Below are 17778 nucleotides of genomic sequence, written 5' to 3' on the forward strand. Positions count from 1 at the left end.
TACACAAACATACACACAAGTGTGCACACACACAAACGTGCACACATGCACATCCACAAACACACACATCCATTACATAGACACCCACACAGATCAGATAAAATAAGCTAGTTATCCATTAGATAATCTTCATAAATTTATAATTTATACATGGCAAGCATGAAAAACAGCATTAAAAACTGCCAAAAGCAATCTGCTGTAAAATGATATAAATGTCTCCTAACCTTACCCTGCAATGTTCCAGACTATAAGTAATAGCATTCTGTCTCAAAAAGCACAGGCCAGTGCACATATGCAGTGTGTCTGTGTAAAAAAGGCAAATCTCAACAGAAAGGTCATCTTAAAACCAACAGTACACTGGACCCAAGCCATAACAAACCAGGCTACCATGTCAGAAAACTGAAAGCAGAATCCATCCATTAAAATCTGCGATCTAACCCAAGTGCAGTGATGTCCTGGATTTTCTGGAGTTCATCTCTGTTCACTACCAGCCAGCTTAAGCATACGAGGTCTGAAGCATGAAGGGGACTCTAGGTAGCAGTAATGTAGCAGGTCTACTTTACCTTAGGTCTGCTTTGCATAAACAGAATCAGCATATTACAACTAGAATTACACTGTCAATGAGGCTTCGGCTCTGAACATCTAACCCATTTTTAGTCTTGAGCTAGGAGTAAGAGCAGAATACTGGCTAGTAGGACATAAAGGAGAGGTTCAGGAAGTTCTATATATTTCTCTGCTTTGATGTATTGTTTGCATCATGGCTGTGGTGTAATATCTAATGTCTACCTGACATGTCCATTGTCTATTTATCATTTATAATAGATTAATTTTTTTGTCCATTACTGTGTACATCTGAATAAGCAAGCATCCCGGCACACCTGGTGCATATGTTAAACAAAAACAGCACACAGAGCGATAGGCAGACGCAGCCTTCCTGCAGTGATCAAGAACAGGACCACCCTGACCCAAATGTCATTGTTATCCATATTAGAGGGAAACTTTGTTACAAAAGGAAACCCGTCGGCACTGCACAGGTGGCTTGTGTCCAGCCAGAAACAGGGGATGTGTATTAGAGCCGTACAAGCATCAGGCACAGTGGAGATGTGCCGGCGGCTTATGTTTTGTGTGTGTTTGTGTGTAAATCACTCACCCATCTCAGGATGGTGCCGCCCTTCTACCGGCACGCTGACCGTACGTCGCAGCAGTTTGTTCCTGTGCGACTCGGAGCGCCGTTCGCGCATCAGCAAAGGATGAACCTGTGGGAGAGCAGAGCAGAGGGTCAACCCGGGTCACCTCGGAGACACCGCACCACTGGGCGTCACGCTCCCTGGCCCTGTGAACATGACTACTGCGCGACGCCATTTGGCTGCATCAGTGGAGAGTGTCCTAACCTTAACACGTCAGGGGGAGAAAAGCATCCTGCTAACGTAAACCAAATTGCCCTCAGACGTTCGGAAGGGTAGGTTCAGTGAGGGTTCCTTGAATTAATTAAAAACATGGGTGCTTTTTTAGAGGGACAAGAAGAAAATAATCATGGCCTTGTACATTAAATATGGTGTTTATTTAAGGTGCTGTGTCAGGGCAGCTCCCAGAGGATAAGACAGTGTTGTAGCCCCTCCCGGGAGAGACAGAGAGAGAGACAGAAACAGAAAGAGGGAGAGCAAAAGAGAGCGGAGCTCCTTATTCATTACACTGCAGCCTTCCATAGGACAGATAATGGGGAAATAAAGTAGTGCAGGTTTTGCTTCCAAATGACCAGGGATGTAACAAATTGCTAGGAGGCGTGTGTAACAGTGTGGGCAGTGCTTCTCTGTTCTGGCTGCTGTCTTAAGGCAGATAGGATCAGTCCGCAGAGAGTGGAGAGTGGGGATATTGCTCACTTCTCTTGAGGCCTAAGGTGATAAATGAGGCAGGCAGCAGTGGGTCAAGCACCAATTCCAGCTGGCGTGCGCTTCAAACTCTCCCTGTCACCTGAACTCAAGGGAGGCCACATGACCAGAGAGGGTGCTACCGTTCATCATCACGCGACACTGGGAGCTAGCAGCAGGACCTTGCACTAAGAGCTACAACTTGAGTGCTGTGTTTGAGAAATGGAAAATTATGTAATGCAGAATTCCGGACAGGTGCATTCACTGGATGCTTGACTGTTTAAAGAGGTTATCCCAGGTTATCCCAGCTGTGATGTGTGTTCTCCATATCCTGGAGTCTTGTAGAGTGCAGCTGGCCATTGTTCACTGAAAGGATGACAGGACCCTTCTCTTTTCCATCATACAACAGGAAAAAGATCAATAGCTACACTGCAAAACATAAATATTATACTTTCCAGCCACTTTTGAATGAATATGAGTATGAATCCCAACCTTGTATGTGTGGATCACTTTATTAGATTTACCTCTCTTATAGGTACATTTTTAGATGTGTACAATTTCAAACTGTGTACATATATACTGATGCACAACTCATCAGCCAGCACATATCCTATTCATCACTGGTCCATTTCATACTGACAAAGCAGGAGCATGGTTCTGGGTGTAGATGGGTACAAGCTCAGCAGACACAGCAGTCTTGGTGGAATTTATACACAAGTAAATGTCACTACTGGGTCAATAAAGCAATTGCTAGAGGCATTGCTATATACAGTTGTGTGGTGCAACATTTGGGCTATAGCTTACAAGTGCACATACACAGGGTGTTTGTAATAAAGTGGTTGGTGAGTGTATACCCACATTTCAAATGATCAAAGCCAAAACAAAAAAGGCAGTATAAAAAGTACAAACAAAAGGTAGTATAAAAAGTACAAAAGAACGTCACTCATCCGAGGCTGCTTTTAATGATAGATGCTAATGATGTTTCGTGGTGCATCTTCGACTCGCACCTTGAAGTAGTCTAGCCTGTTGTTCATTCCTATTCTTTTAAAAATAAATCCAACTCACCTCTCACTACAACCTAATTAGAATAGGTTTAACAACTTAAGGCAAAGCTATGCATTACAATGCTTTCATGCTTGGTTGCCAGAAGCACCTACCCTGCTGGTTACAACAAAATTTGGGAAATTAATACTTTAATAAAATGACACATTTGCACTTGCAGATGCATTACACATATGGACTAGAAGCAGTCCTGCATGAGCCATGAGCATGCAAGATCAACGTTCCCTTAGCGACTCAATAGCCCTTTTATTTGTGCAGTCACCCACTGTGAAGCCTCGTTCAGCAATGGAATTCTATTTTCTGTGGTATGCTCAGCAAACTCTGTTTACAAGGTGTTGGCTGGCATAATATGGGGTTTTATGATCATATAACTCATCTGGGTTTGGGTAAACTGAAACGCTTTCAAATGCAGGCTTCAGCATTTAAATCCCAAGTTACTATAATATTATCATGCAAATGGTGCTGGCCAAGGTCCCAAAAAACTCTGCTCTCATCTGCTGTCGACCTGTATTTGTACTTTTGTGGATTTTGACCAATATAGGAAAGGAAAGACATTATAGTTTACCTTCTTCACTGTGGCTTTTATCAGGGGAATCTCTAGAATATGGGCTACTAAGGCATTTTGTAACACATATCTGACTGCAATAAGATGGCAACATGAAACTACTGTACCTGCAATATGAAGGCTAGATGCACTGAATCTAACACTTACAGTACAGTAGTTTGCAGACTTGTTCCAAGTTTTCTACATTTTGTTATGTTTCAGACTCATCTTAAAATAAATTCATTTTTTCCTCAAATATCTACACAAATTACTCCACAATGACAAAGGAGAATTTGGTTTTTGGAAATGATTGAAAGATTTCTTAAAAAGAAAAGACTGAAATAACACACTTGAGTCTTTATTTCAAGCCATAATTCCCAGCATCATGTATGGAGGAAACCAGACACAGTATCACCTCATTAGTAACATCACTTCAGTCAAACATGGTGGTAGTATCATGCTTTGTGGATGTTTTGCTGCATCAGGGAATGGGACAGAGTGAAAGATGGATGTAGAAAAATATACAGCAACCCTGTGTGAAAACCTTTTCCTGAGTTCCCAAGATCTCAGGCTGGGGAAAATATTTATATTTCAATAAAATGACCCAAAGCATATTACCAAGAAAACACAAGAGGGCTTCAGGAAAACTCTGAAAGTCTTGGAGTGGCCCAGACAGTGACCAGACCTGATCCCAATATAGCATCTCTGGAGAGGCCTGAAAATGTCTGTACACTGATGCTCCCCATCCAATTTGGTTGAGCTTGAACGGTTCTGCCAAGTCGAATGGGAGAAACTTCCAATAAAAAGATGTCAAGCTTGCAGGATCATTGCGAAAAATACCTGAAGCTGTCCCTGCTGCCAAAGGTGATTTAAATAAGTACTAAGTGAAGTTCTGAATACCTATGTAAATGGAATATTTCAGTTTTTATTTTTAAGACATTTAGAATATATTGCATAAACCTGTTTTGCTTTGTTATTGTGGAGTACTGAGTGAAGATGATGGTGGGGGGAACGAGTTTGATCCATTTTAAGGTAAATATGAAATATATCAAAATGTGGATAATTTCAAAGGGTCCAAACACTTTTCGTATGCACCATGTGCTGCATTTTAGCAATGTTTTTCACTTCAATTAACGTGATTCATCCATTTAGGCCCAGCTGCATGCAATCTCTTCTAAACAGGTGCCACTGAAACATCTGTACTTCTAGAAAACAGGTGCGACTGAAACATCTGTACTTCTAGAAAACTTTAGTACCTCAAATCATAGTTTTGCATACTTTCTTTTTTCTTTTTTGCAGACCACAGAATGTGCCTTCATGTTACTGAAGATGACAATGTGTATGTGATGATCAGCAAAAACACAGCAGGACAGTGATTCACTAAGTGTGTTCTTACTGTGCATTAATGTGTATTAAGATTATGGTTTGTTAATGAAAGTAAATATTTGGGAAGGGAACCTTAATCTGTGCATTACCAAAACTATTTTTTCTTCAGTGTGAATTACAGTGTGAACCACATTTTTATAGACTTCAGCAATTTATCGACTTTAGTGCTTTGCTTCAGTAACTGCATTTAAGGTCATATTTCAGAGCAGAGCATCCAATGAACACTGTAGTTTAAATCCAATATTCAAATGTAGATTTATTTGATTTACTGCTTTTTACAACCTGTGTTGTCACAAAGCATCTTTACAGAAATAATCTGTACAGAGAATCCAGGTCCAGCTTTAAGAAATGACTCAAAATATTTGGCACAGGTACTCTGATTATTCAGTGAGAACCAATTAGTAGTCCTGTTCATAGTCTACACAGTAAACAACTAAACAGCAGGAGCTCATTGAACTTTGCTCTATTAAACCAGCATGAAAGTGTTAATAATAAGATATCAGTACAAAATGCCCAAGTAGCTCTGTCTAAATGATTTGCAGAGCCAATCATATGTTAAAATGCTGTTTGTAGACTACATTTCAGCATTTAACACCATCATCCCCTCCCTACTCACTACTAAGTTGGAGGATCTAGGACTGCATACATCCCTGTGCAACTGGATCTCCAACTTCCTAACAGACAGACCACAATCAGTACGGGTGGGCAACTGTGTCTCATCCACCCTCACCCTCAGCACTGGAGCTCCTCAGGGTTGTGTCCTAAGCCCCCTGCTCTACTCACTGTACACCTATGACTGCACAGCCACTTCCAGCTCCACCATCATTGTCAAGTTTGCTGACAATACTGTCGTCATGGGCCTGATCTCAGACAACGATGAGAGGGCCTACCTGGAGATTAAACACCTGGAAAACTGGTGCCAGGAAAATAATCTCCTCCTAAACATCATCAAGCCAAAGGAGCTGATCGTGGATTGCAGCAAGAAGCAGGAGCGGCACTACCAACCTGTGAGGATCAGTGGAACCATGGTGGAGAGTAGATAGTTTCAGGTACCTTGGTGTTCACCTCTCGCAGGACCTGTCCTGGTCCCTGGCAAAGAAGGCTCGTCAGCATCTTTACCACCACAGACGCCTAAGAGACTTCAGACTGCCCTCCAAGGTACTGCGGAACTTCTACACCTGCACTATCGAGAGCATCCTCACGGGGAACATCACAGTCTGGTTTGGGAACAGCACCAAGCAGGACAGACAAGCACTCCAAAGGGTAGTGCGTTCAGCAGAGCGCATCACTCATACGGAACTTCCTGACCTGCAGAGCATCTATTACAAGCGGTGCCAGACCAAGGCCAGGAGGATTGTGAAGGACAATCCCAACAATAGGCTCTTCTCTCTGTTGAGGTCAGGGAAGCGCTTTCACTCCCTGATGACCAAGACAGAGAGACTGAAGAGGAGCTTCTTCCCATAGGCCATTCGGGCCCTGAATCAGGGAAACTGATAAACTGTGGGGACCACCACCACCATGTAACTGTAAATATTCAATTGTAAGCTGGAACTGTACACTGTGTACACTTATACACTGTACACTGTACATGTGTACACTGTACACTTATACATATCCATATATACATTGTACATTGTGTATATGAACATATTATACATATATTGTACATACATTGTTAATATATTTTGTATATATATAGATATATATTTCCCTATACACCACTGTTTTTTCTCCTCAGTTTGGACAGAGTACTCTCAAACCATTTCACTGCGAATTATACTGTGTATGACCATGTATGTGACAAATAAACCAAACTTGAACTTGAACTTGAACCTGAAAAATCAGGCAGTCCTGTCAGAAAAATTCATACGAAACATGAAGATTCATAAGAAATATAACTTTAAAGAAAGCGATGTTAAGAACATCCATCACACACTGGCTTTTTTAAAGCTAATATAAAATTTCACCTCTGGAACACTTGGCCAGATTATGACTCAAGATGAAAGATGTCCAGCATCTGAATAATGCATCAGAAATGTTTCAACAAGTAACTCCTACATCTAGAAGAAGCCATCTGTGCTGGTCTGGAAGCAGATGTTGTGACCCAGATGCCCGGAGTCCTCTGGCCCATGAACACGAACCCTCTGGTGGTAAACTGAAGTTGCAGACTCCAAATGTCTTTTACTAGCAGAATGATTCATGTACAATCTACAAATCTTATGACAGATTATGTTTTTCTTTTGGGGAAGTTTTTCAAAAGATCCTATCTGAATCTTATCAGATTTTGACCTCTTGGGTTGGAGCAAATCATAGAAAAACACAACAAAAAGATGTTTAGGGTCTAATAATTAAGAAGACAAAATCTTTTTAGCTAACAATCTGACACCTCAGGATCTGCACAATTAGTTTTCATTAGTTTCCAAAGTTTCCTTGAGAAAACCTTGATGATCTTGTGCCCAACAAAGGTGCTTTTCAAATGTTCTGATTCTTTCTGAAGTGAACAAAGAAAGAGAGACTGGGACCCATCTCATAGATAGGTCTATGCAAATAGCCATCGCTGGGTCATGCCGGGAGAAACACCTGCACTATTCTGACGATTGGCAGTCTGCGGTTCAGAGACACTGAGTGAAACAGGCACAGACTACAGCTGTTCACCTGCATTGGCCTGACAGCAATTATATAGCTTAGTGTTATCTGCCAGAAAACATGGGGTAGGGGAAGTGGACAAAACACAGGGGGAGAGACCACAACAGTAGGACAAGCCTGCTCTATCTCTACAGTCTGATCTCTACCTCGTTCCACCTGTTTGGCTTCCTAACGATCTCCACAGCACAACCACTGTAGGATACGAGACAGCAGTGCCGTGACCACAGTGGCAGAGGAAAACATGCACTTTAAATGGGACTTGGCATGCCGACCCAAGCTGCCCATCAGGGGGAAATGCCATGTGTCAGAGTCGTCTAAGCAGGCCCAGCTGTGTTGAGATGTGGAGTTCATGGAACTTGAGTGATGGCAGGGCAGGTGTGTAATGCATTTAGCCTGAATGGAGCGTTAATCAATCAGGGCCTGGCCTGATGGCACCCTACCGATGACTGGACCAGCGACGGACCCTGCAGCTGTGAACTGGAGCCCGGGCCTCGTCATCTTGACCTGTGTGTCTGCCAATCACAGACTGGCACTCGGGGGCTAACGAGGAAAGTCGAGGCCTGTCTGCTGGAATCAGCATCACACAGCCGACAGATTAAGGCTGCAGTTTTAATAGACAATAAAGGGCAAAGCTTCAGCTGTGAAGAGGCTGTTAATTGAGTATTAAAGGTGATATGTCTGAAATTTTCACATTGGGACTTAGTTTAAAGACTTATAAAGGATGTACATAAATCAGTTAGAAACAGTGAACATGGAAAAATGCAGAAGCAGTTTTTGAAGTTTTTCAGGAAGTCAAACAGATGGTGATTAAGATTTATCAAGGGTGAATGACAAACCCGTTCCTCTAAATATCAAACCTGTTCCATCTATCACATCCTGTGGCATAAAGCCTATAATAACAAATTGCAGTATTACTTTCTTTGTAGCACAATGATTCAACCAACAGAAAGTCAGACACCCATTGAATGACAAAGCCTTTTCAGTCCATCATGTAACACTTCAATCTAACAGTTTGATATTGTGAAGTGATTCATGCAAGGCGCTCATTGCATAATCTCTTCCGATGGGTCATGAATATGTGCAAGCAGTCATGAGCAATTCTTGCGAGCCCCTTTTTATGTCCTGCGATGACTGTGGCTATGAAAAAAGTAAGCCATGCCCCAACCACCTTCCTCTCCCCGCCCATGTCCGCACTAATGAACCAGTTTGCCACTTCGGCCAGCAGCAGCATATGGAGAGGAGAGCAGAATGCAGCTAGCACAGCCATGAAGGCCAATTCTGTTTACTCGCGACTCTTCTTAATTCGGCAGCGCTGTGCAGGGCCAGCTACAAGAATGGCTGCCTCCCACTCACAGCCAGAGTAGCAGTTCTCTGGGTCCAGATTATGTAGCGACGTGTCTGCATGGCATGGAGCGGCACGAGTCAGCCGCGATGTCAACGCTAGACCTGGCACATGGAGCCTCCTTGGCACATCAGTAGGATTCGCTCACGGTGGTAGGAAGTCACCTGTGGCACTCTAGCTCCCTCTTTTGGGGCCTGTGGCATATAACAGCACCCCTGCTGTTTTGTCGTGTCAGGTGCTGAATGTTGTGCCAGCTCAAGTTGGGATAAGAGTTGAAAGCTGACTGTAGCAGTACTGTAGCTGGTTTTTCCATCACATGCAGTGCATGCAGTGGAAGGGTGAGAACCCTGAACCCTGAGTCATGCTGAGATCCATGAGTCATGCTGAGAACCCTGAGTCACGCTGTGTAAGCCCATGGCCAGGATCAGAACGCAACAACCCGTCTATGAAAGTAACAAGGGAGCCTCATTTCCCTAATCACCAAAGGGTGTACTAGGCCAATATCATTTCTCAACAGCAAAACCTGAACTGGTGCTTCTCTCTCTCTCTCTCTCTCTCTCTCTCTCTCTCTCTCTCTCTCTCTCGCTCTGTCTCTCTCTCTCTCTCACACACACACACTCACTGTCCCTGGTAGGAAATCCGTGGCATCCTGCCCATCTTTACAGAGGTGACAGTCATTAGCCGGTAATGACTGACTTAAATCTATTCAAAGTGTGGCCTTATCTGAAAACACAGCAAAATGGCCACACTGATCAGTGGTTCTCTCAGTCTTCCTTGTGCCAGCAGAGTTCTTACCTGTACATACATTGCACATACATTGTAGGTCATGTCTCTACACAGCAAGACACAGGGAGGAGACAGGAGCATCCCCCCTAGACTTCTATTCAATTCACATTCACATCTAAACGATTTACAGTGCATTAATAAATAAGCAATTATGTAACCATGCTGCCTTTTCTTATAGAAAATTCTAGTTGGGGTTGAAATAAGTAGGGAGTGATAGCTGGGAAGCTAGTGTTCTACTTTCTATGTAAACCAAATGAAGCTGTAGAGATTTTGTATGAAATAAACCTTCACTACAAGTACAGTATCACTACTACTTCTCCTGGTGGCAATGCCTAGTGTAGAGAGAAGTATGCTTAAGTACCTCCTCCTGGTCCAACATGTAGAGCTGATTCCCAGAGATCATGCAGTGACGTGGGTCCCAGCCAGGGTGCTCGTACGGTGCCGCAGCATATGAAGCCTGGGGACGATAGGAGGGGGGAACAGCATACCTTGCATCTGAGGTGAGGCATAGATAGATAGATAGATAGATAGATAGATAGATAGATAGATAGATAGATAGATAGATAGATAGATAGATAGAGAGAGAGAGAGAGAGAGAGAGAGAGAGAGAGAGCGAGAGAGAGATAACGTCACTGATATAATTGATTGACGTCAATGAAAGATTACACCAAGATCAAGAACCTGAAGCAGAAACAACAAAAATACCTTTAGTAACTAAACAAGGATGTAGCGTTAAATGAGCTTTAAACAAAAGTGCTTCATAAAAAAGCATAACATTTAAAGAACTGGGGGAAAAATCAGCAAGATAAGAGTGAGAAGTATAGACATTAGGTCCTTTTGATGTAAGATGTCACTCTCTGTTGTGAACTCACATGAATTTCACATTTCACTGCTATGTCATACATTATTGTTTTGGTTGTAGTCATATGATTTTCATTGTTTCAGCATATAAACTACAATAACTACAGGTGTTATTCTGGCAACTGAAAACAACATTTTCACAGTTCAAGTATTGCCCTAGGTCTTTACAACTTCTTGCTGAAAATTTAGCATGTCAACCTCTACACAAAAGTAATTAATTTTACAATTTCTATTAATATACTTATTATTTAAATGCTGAATATATATATATATATGAATATGTAATATAATTTACTTTTACATTTGTTACAATTACACCGAATACTAAAACACTCACAAAATGACCCAAAAGGATCAAGCTTGACACTAAAACTCTTTTAAAACTTTAACTGGATTTCAATTTTATTTTTATTTTTTTTGGCTTCATACGCATCTCTAAAACTGTCATGTCTCTTGTCCACGTCCTCTCAACCGATACCAGTGCCATAAAAAATTACTGCAGCGTTTGACACTTTTACATCATCTCCTAGCTCTTCTACATGACACGATGGGATTTCCACAATTACTCCGGCTCATGAAGCCATATCTCAGGTATGCAAACCTGCCCTGCCTACATGTCCATTTTACGATTCATCATCTAATCACAGTTTCAACCGACAACCCCCACTAAGGCAATTGAACGCTATCAAGAAATGTCCAAATTGAATTTGGGACGTTGGGCGGGACATGTTATTACAAGGTATGTAATGTAACCTATCTTTAAATTATCAGGCTAATGTTTATTGAAACTGCACTTTTCTAAGTTGCACCCTCACCATTTACACGTTCTAACTTTTACCAGCGAACATGTAAATGCGCTTTTACACAAACGAAATTGTTTGATGAAGCCCGCTTCTTCGTCATTTTACCATTCTTCACCGCAACGTAATATATGCGGAGCAAACCCTATGAAGACACTATCTCATGGTCACTCAGAGACTGGCCTCACTGGCGGAGTATAGAAGACCCACTACAGAGCGCCATGCTGTCCACTTGAAGCTAAGCCAAGGCGAAATCTCTTCTGCCTTGGAAATTGCCTGTCACATCCAGCTTGGTCCTAAAGAGAGGGCCCAACCAGCGGGTGGAAATACCCAGGTTATGCTCTTGGTTTTGTCTTCATTAAGAATAAAGCTGTTCGCGGACATAAGTAAATGGCAGCAAACACCGAACATGTTTTCGCTCTTCAAGTGGGCTGCAAGTACGGGTGGAGCAACCTTCCACGGTAGTCCTTTTTAAGATGGTTATTTTATTAATTTATTATGCCTAAATTTGCGTCTACATTTTAGTGTATGTGAGGCATATGGAAGATGATTTAATGTCATATATGTGAATGTATAAACGAAGGGATGGCTAAATTAGCCACCCAGGCTGCTGTCGCCAATGGAAAGCTTTATCCTTCCGCACTGGGCTGAAGATAATGGGAGCTGTAGTCCTCTGTATTCATCTTAGAAGGCTATTATGTCGTGTATCAGTGCTTCTCTTCGACTGCAATTGTTACATCACAATCGGGATGTCATCAGTGCACTGAAGATATGCTGATGTCTGGCGGCAGTAAGGCTCAGTCGTGTTGTCCGTTTGTCAGTGGCGGCTGGGGCTGACGTTGAAAAACGAGTTCGATTCAGACCTACTCAGCGTTATCATTAGGGAGCCCGTCGGGGGTAAGGTTGATTATCCACATCGCTGCGCTCCAAACTCCGAGCTCAAAATATTCGCGCAATAGCTCAGAACTCCCCGGGCTAATAACGCACTAATATGAGAATAGCAGCGGTCACTTTCGAGGCAGAACGCGCGACGCCGGTTTCCTGTTAGCCCCGTCGTACACGCTGCACCAGCAAGTATTACATATAGTCATCAGAAAAGAGGGAGACAGAACAAAAATGCTTAATGTTTTCTAAACGACTTTAGTTTTAGAATGCTCCTCCCGGATTCTCGCAAAAAAAAATGTGAGAGGGAAAGAGAGAGGTTGTTAATTGCAAATGTGGTACGGTAGACCATAGGCTAAATTTCTGCCAAAGATGTGATCATATAACAAGTCTTCAAATGCCAAGGATGTGTCACGGTTCAGTCAGGAGAAACCACGTCCCTAGAGGCACAGAAATATGTATTTCGACTTTAAAGATACACACATAGTAAACAGGCATTTCCAAAACAGCAATAATAAAACAACATATTTGAACATATTTGTATAAGTTGGTGTGAATTTCTGTTTTTCATATGTTCAACTGGGCATATGTGTTCGGCGCATTGTAATCTGTCATCTAACACGATTGGCCACAGGGCGTCACTGTTGCTGCAATCATACTCACCCCCCCCCCCCCCCCCCCCCACCCCACACACACACACACACACCCATACCACATACAGGAAACAAGGTTACTGCCCAAGAGATGTCACTTCCGAAACACCCACTCTCTCCCTCTCGCGCTCCCTCTCTCCTGCACGCCCCCAACCTATTGCCATGACAACCGAGAAAAGAATAGAATAGAAGTGTGCACTAAAGAGAGGGATGATCAGAGAGAGAGAAGGGGGAGGGAGAGAAGGATGGAGCTGGACAGAACAACAGAGGGAGAGAAATGTAGAGGTGGAGAGGGTGCTAAAATGTGTGGGAGAGACAGCGCGTGAGACGGAAGGAGACCGTTAAGAGGGGGGAGGAGGATGGGTGAGATGAAGTGAGCTTGAGAGCTTGAGAGGGACAAAGATGGGAAAAGTAAGAGGACATGAAAAACTTGGGGAGCTAGGAGAACAAGCGAAGAGAGCAAAGGGGTTGGGAAAAAGGGAAAAGAGGAAAGAAAGATACTTTTTTGGGAAAAGAGAGACCATGTCTTGTTCCCATAGCAACCTAGCCTTCCATGAAATACCAACACTTTCTCTCTTGGCATTCTCTCCTTGTTTCTCTCCCTATATAGCACTTAGTATACAGTGTGTCATAGATTTACATATGAAGTGGGTGACTGAAAGGGAGGAGAACATGCTTACGTGCTCTGCTTGAGTTATTGCTGAATGAGCTTACAGTGATCCCTCAAAACTTCATCTAAGAATTACGGAATGATAGCTATCATGACTTAGTTCAAGTGGGTTCAGTGCAATTTCACATTGGAACCAAGTGGTGTGGAATTTGATTGGTTCCAGCCACAGCACACAGGAGGAAGCCATCTGACTGACAGGACCTACCTCCAGTCTCCATCTGTTGCATCTTCAAACCTGTGTGGCAGTATGAACCATCACAGGAAAATTAAAATCTTTAATTCAATGAAACTTAATGGGCTACAGATCTGGAACCAGTGGAAATAGGATACATAGTTGTGCAGAATTTACTGTAAGCAATTGGTCTGCATCATGTAAGAGGAAGAAAAGAAAAAAATGACCTAATACCCAGCCAACAAAAATGAATTCCAACTTCCCAACAAACTCACTGGCAGGCTCCTTTCATCTCTCTCCCATCACCTCTCGTCCCTCCACCTTCTACCCATCTGTCTCTCAGCCCCCCTCCAATGCTGCTTGTCTCTTTCTCTCTCTCTCCCTCTCTCTCTCTCTCTCTCTCACACACACACACACACAAGCAAACACACACACGCTCTGTCTCTCTCTCTCTTTCTCTCTCTCTCTCTCTCTCTCTCATGATAATTCATATATAGGGTGAAGCACTTCTCACAGAGCCAGAAACTGCTATGAGAGGTTAAAAAGAATGGGGTAGTTGTGATATTGCTGTTCACCACCTGCTAGGGCTATGATATCAAAACATTATCAGCCAGTATCAGCCAATAACTAAATAAAATCAAATTACTGTTATTAGTTAAACATTATAACTTGACTGATAATAGATGCACATAAGGTGAGTAACTGACCCATTTCACGCTTGATTGGGCAAGAGAAATATTTTTAACAAAAGACAAATTAAGGCAAATTCTTGTTTCCACAGAATATACAATAACAATACTGCTGAATCATTTTTTTATGTAGAAAAATATATCATCAGACAAGTTTATGCCCAAATGTATTAAAAGCCACAATGTCAGTTTGGCTAATAGGTGCTGCTGTACAAACATAAGGTATGAGTACATAACTGCTATTTACAGCATCAGAGAAGATCAGACGTGCTTCATATTCTTTAGGCCATTATTATTAAACGTAAGGAATTGCAATGCACTCATTCTGACCGTTGCTCAGATTACCTGACAGATTACAGGGACCAAGCTTCTTAAAGATATAAGTACTTCAGTGTGCCAATGTCACCACTGTGTTTAAAGAAACAAACTGAAATAAACTTTTCATAACGAACCTTCTTTCACTGGGGATTATTTATATCACTGTATTTCACGCTTTCATTCATACCACAGTCCTTCACTTCTCCCCATGTCTTTCCCGACTCTTTCCCATGTCTTTTTGCTCTTTCTCCTTCACATTTTCCTCTTGCACCCTGTCTCCTGACTCCTTAGTTTACACTGACTTCAGGAGAAACTGTTAGCACGGCAAGAGGCAAATTCCAAATGAAGTCTTCATATTTGCGTTGGACAGCGTTTCCTTCCTGGGCGGAATATTCCACATTGCGTAGATCATTGCAATGTCGATCCGACTGTCAGACTGCAAATGCAAACATCTGCAGTCAATTGTGTCCTCTGTGTCTATATTTTACCTTGTATTACTTTATTGTGTGTTCTCTTATATTTGTGTTCTCCTATATGTCTGCATGTGTGAGTTGTGTGAAGAAAACAGGCCAGCCATTGGGTCCTAAGAGATAAAGAATAATTATAGTGATGATCTGTCCTCAATCCAGAGATAGACTTAGAACTGTGTCATTATATTATTACTCTAAGGCCAATCACTCAGACACACCTTTCCTTCCATCTTTCCACCTCAATATGGACAAAAACAGAGAGAGAGAGAGAGAGAGAGAGAGAGAGAGAGAGAGAGAGAGAGAGAGAGAAAATAATGAATCCATTAGAACAAATGTTTGACTGAATGAAACCTTGACATCACAAAACTAGTTAAGAAAAGTCATAGGTGATGTCTGTAGCAACAAGGTATAAAGTCAAATAAGTTTATAAAAAGTCAAAAGTGCAATAAATCACTTAATTGCTAAATGCATCATCATTCCTACAGTAAAGCTTAACATCATTATTTCAGTATGATCATGCTTTTATGGAAGATAAAACATCAATAACTTATATGGTTACTTTGAAAACTAGTGTTTACTAGTATGGAAACTAGTGTTTACAGAAGGTTTAAATAAAATGCTATAAGGAATGCCATGCATTATAAATGCATTGTAAATGCATTGTAAATGCATTTTAATAATTATCTAATTATCTAATACTATCTAATATTAGTGTTTGTAGACACCAGTTTGGTAAAGATTTCACAAAACACAATTTTTACCTTTTAAAAACAGCAAATTTATTTTTTCAGTCTATGTTTATGGAAAATGGTGTTGAAGTAAAGGCTTTGATTGCCTGTAGTTTGAAACGCACTTAGAAATACCAAATATAGTTTTTCCAGACAACTGTAGGTTATTTGTGTGAGGGAAATGTCAGAACACAAGACAAGACTTTCTAACCCTACATAAATCATTTTTCAAGAAAGCTACGAAGAAAATGATTCCACATATTAACAGAAGAAAAATGACATAGAAATGTAGTCCAGATTCACCCAAGATTTACATCCTCATAACCACTGCAAACATACACACATACACACACATACAGGTAAACCTTGGTTTAACCTTTCATTTTCCATAACAGAATCAGTTGTTCCGATTGTGTCATGACACTTTCAGATGTGTAGCTCAGATTAAAAACATGTAACCCTCACACAGAGAGGCTACAACCCCCCCCCCCCCCAAAAAAACCCCAAAAAACAGTTTAACACCTTTCTCCATATCTCTCCATCTCCTTGTCTGTCCATCTTAAAGTAAAGAATTCCTGAAATTCAGTCATGGCTTTTGGTTTTTGTGTGGCACACCCCAATATTTTCAGTGGCCCCATCTGATGAAAAACCTCTGGGGTTGTCACTGCTCATCAATCTTGCAGAGCAGAGCAAATGTGGGTAGATATGTGATACGTTTACTTCTTTACATTTATTTAAGTAACTTTTTGAACAAATTGCACTTTGTTGTAAGTTGTTTTATAAGAGGGCACTTTACACTCTTACCCAAGTACATTTGTGAAGCCAAAAATGTACTTTTACTCCATTAGATTCATCTATGTTCTTCCCATTACATTTTAAAATAATTTTAATTTAACTCCCATTTCATTCAACTCCTGTTGTCGAGATGACCTGAACTAATGTGTCAGAGGGTTATTCAGATCCTTAAAGAGGAACAATTATTGGCACCGCAGTACTCGAAATTTGGCAGTAAAATAAATCCATACATAACAGGAACTAGACTGACATGAACAGCGAATGGGCAAGATTTCCATGATAAAATGTATAAAATGTAGCTGCTGTATCCTTTACTTAAAGGCTCAGATATCTGCACATGAAACCAGTGCTCTATCCTTAAGTACATTATTAATATGATAATAATGTTGATAATATAATGATAACATGATAATAAGTGTTGTAATCCAATATCAGTGTCGTTCTGAAAGAAAAACAATTGCTAGGAACTAATAAACTATCTAGTTAGCATAAAGGCAACAGAATAAGTAATAATTACAGTAGCTGAAGTCATAGCGTCCAGCAATGCATACACTGCATTTTTCCTCTGTATAAAGATTCAAGTTTGTAACTGATTTTATATCATCTACTTTGTAACTAGCTAAGTAACACAGCTAAAATAGCCACCTGGTTTGGCGACAATTGCAATGTAGCTAAATATAATGAAAAGTACAATGTCTGATTAGATTTATAAGACTTTATTGTCTCAAATGGAAATTTGCCTTGGACACAGACAATTCTGCTGCCATAAAAATACAATCATACAATATACAGACAGACAGACAGATATATAGATATTTAATGATAAAGTTGTTAGAGTTAACTATTACTCCTGTGCTAATGTTTATTGAATCCAACACAATTCTATTTACTCTCACCTGCTAAGTGTGCTATGTAAGAAAGGAATTATACCATCAAATAATAATAAAATGATTTACCTTCATATTCTTAAGAGTTTTAAGAGAACTAGTGGCTTCAAAATATTAAATGCTGAGCTCAGATCTACAAATAATAGTCTTGAAGAATCACTGGGCCCTCTAATTGTTTGATTACCAAATGCAGTGGTAATTGCATCACCTGTGCTTTGC

The 17778-nt window shown here is 41.1% G+C and overlaps 1 protein-coding gene across 7 annotated transcripts in view; it reads right to left on the bottom strand.

The window, feature by feature from the left end:
- Positions 1-17778, bottom strand: part of syngap1b (synaptic Ras GTPase activating protein 1b) — an 88254-nt gene that overhangs the window by 54355 nt on the left and 16121 nt on the right. For all 7 annotated transcript variants that reach the window (XM_081714537.1, XM_081714546.1, XM_081714541.1 and 4 more), the window contains 2 exons: positions 9996-10129; positions 1151-1256 (listed from right to left, as the gene is read on the bottom strand). In XM_081714537.1, the coding sequence (XP_081570663.1) occupies positions 1151-1256; positions 9996-10129 (240 nt within the window). The remainder of the gene's footprint in view (positions 1-1150; positions 1257-9995; positions 10130-17778) is intronic.

This window comes from Electrophorus electricus, chromosome 1 (genome assembly GCF_041902795.1).
Source record: "Electrophorus electricus isolate QZ-2024a chromosome 1, ASM4190279v1, whole genome shotgun sequence".
Classification (NCBI taxonomy): Eukaryota; Metazoa; Chordata; class Actinopteri; order Gymnotiformes; family Gymnotidae; genus Electrophorus; species Electrophorus electricus.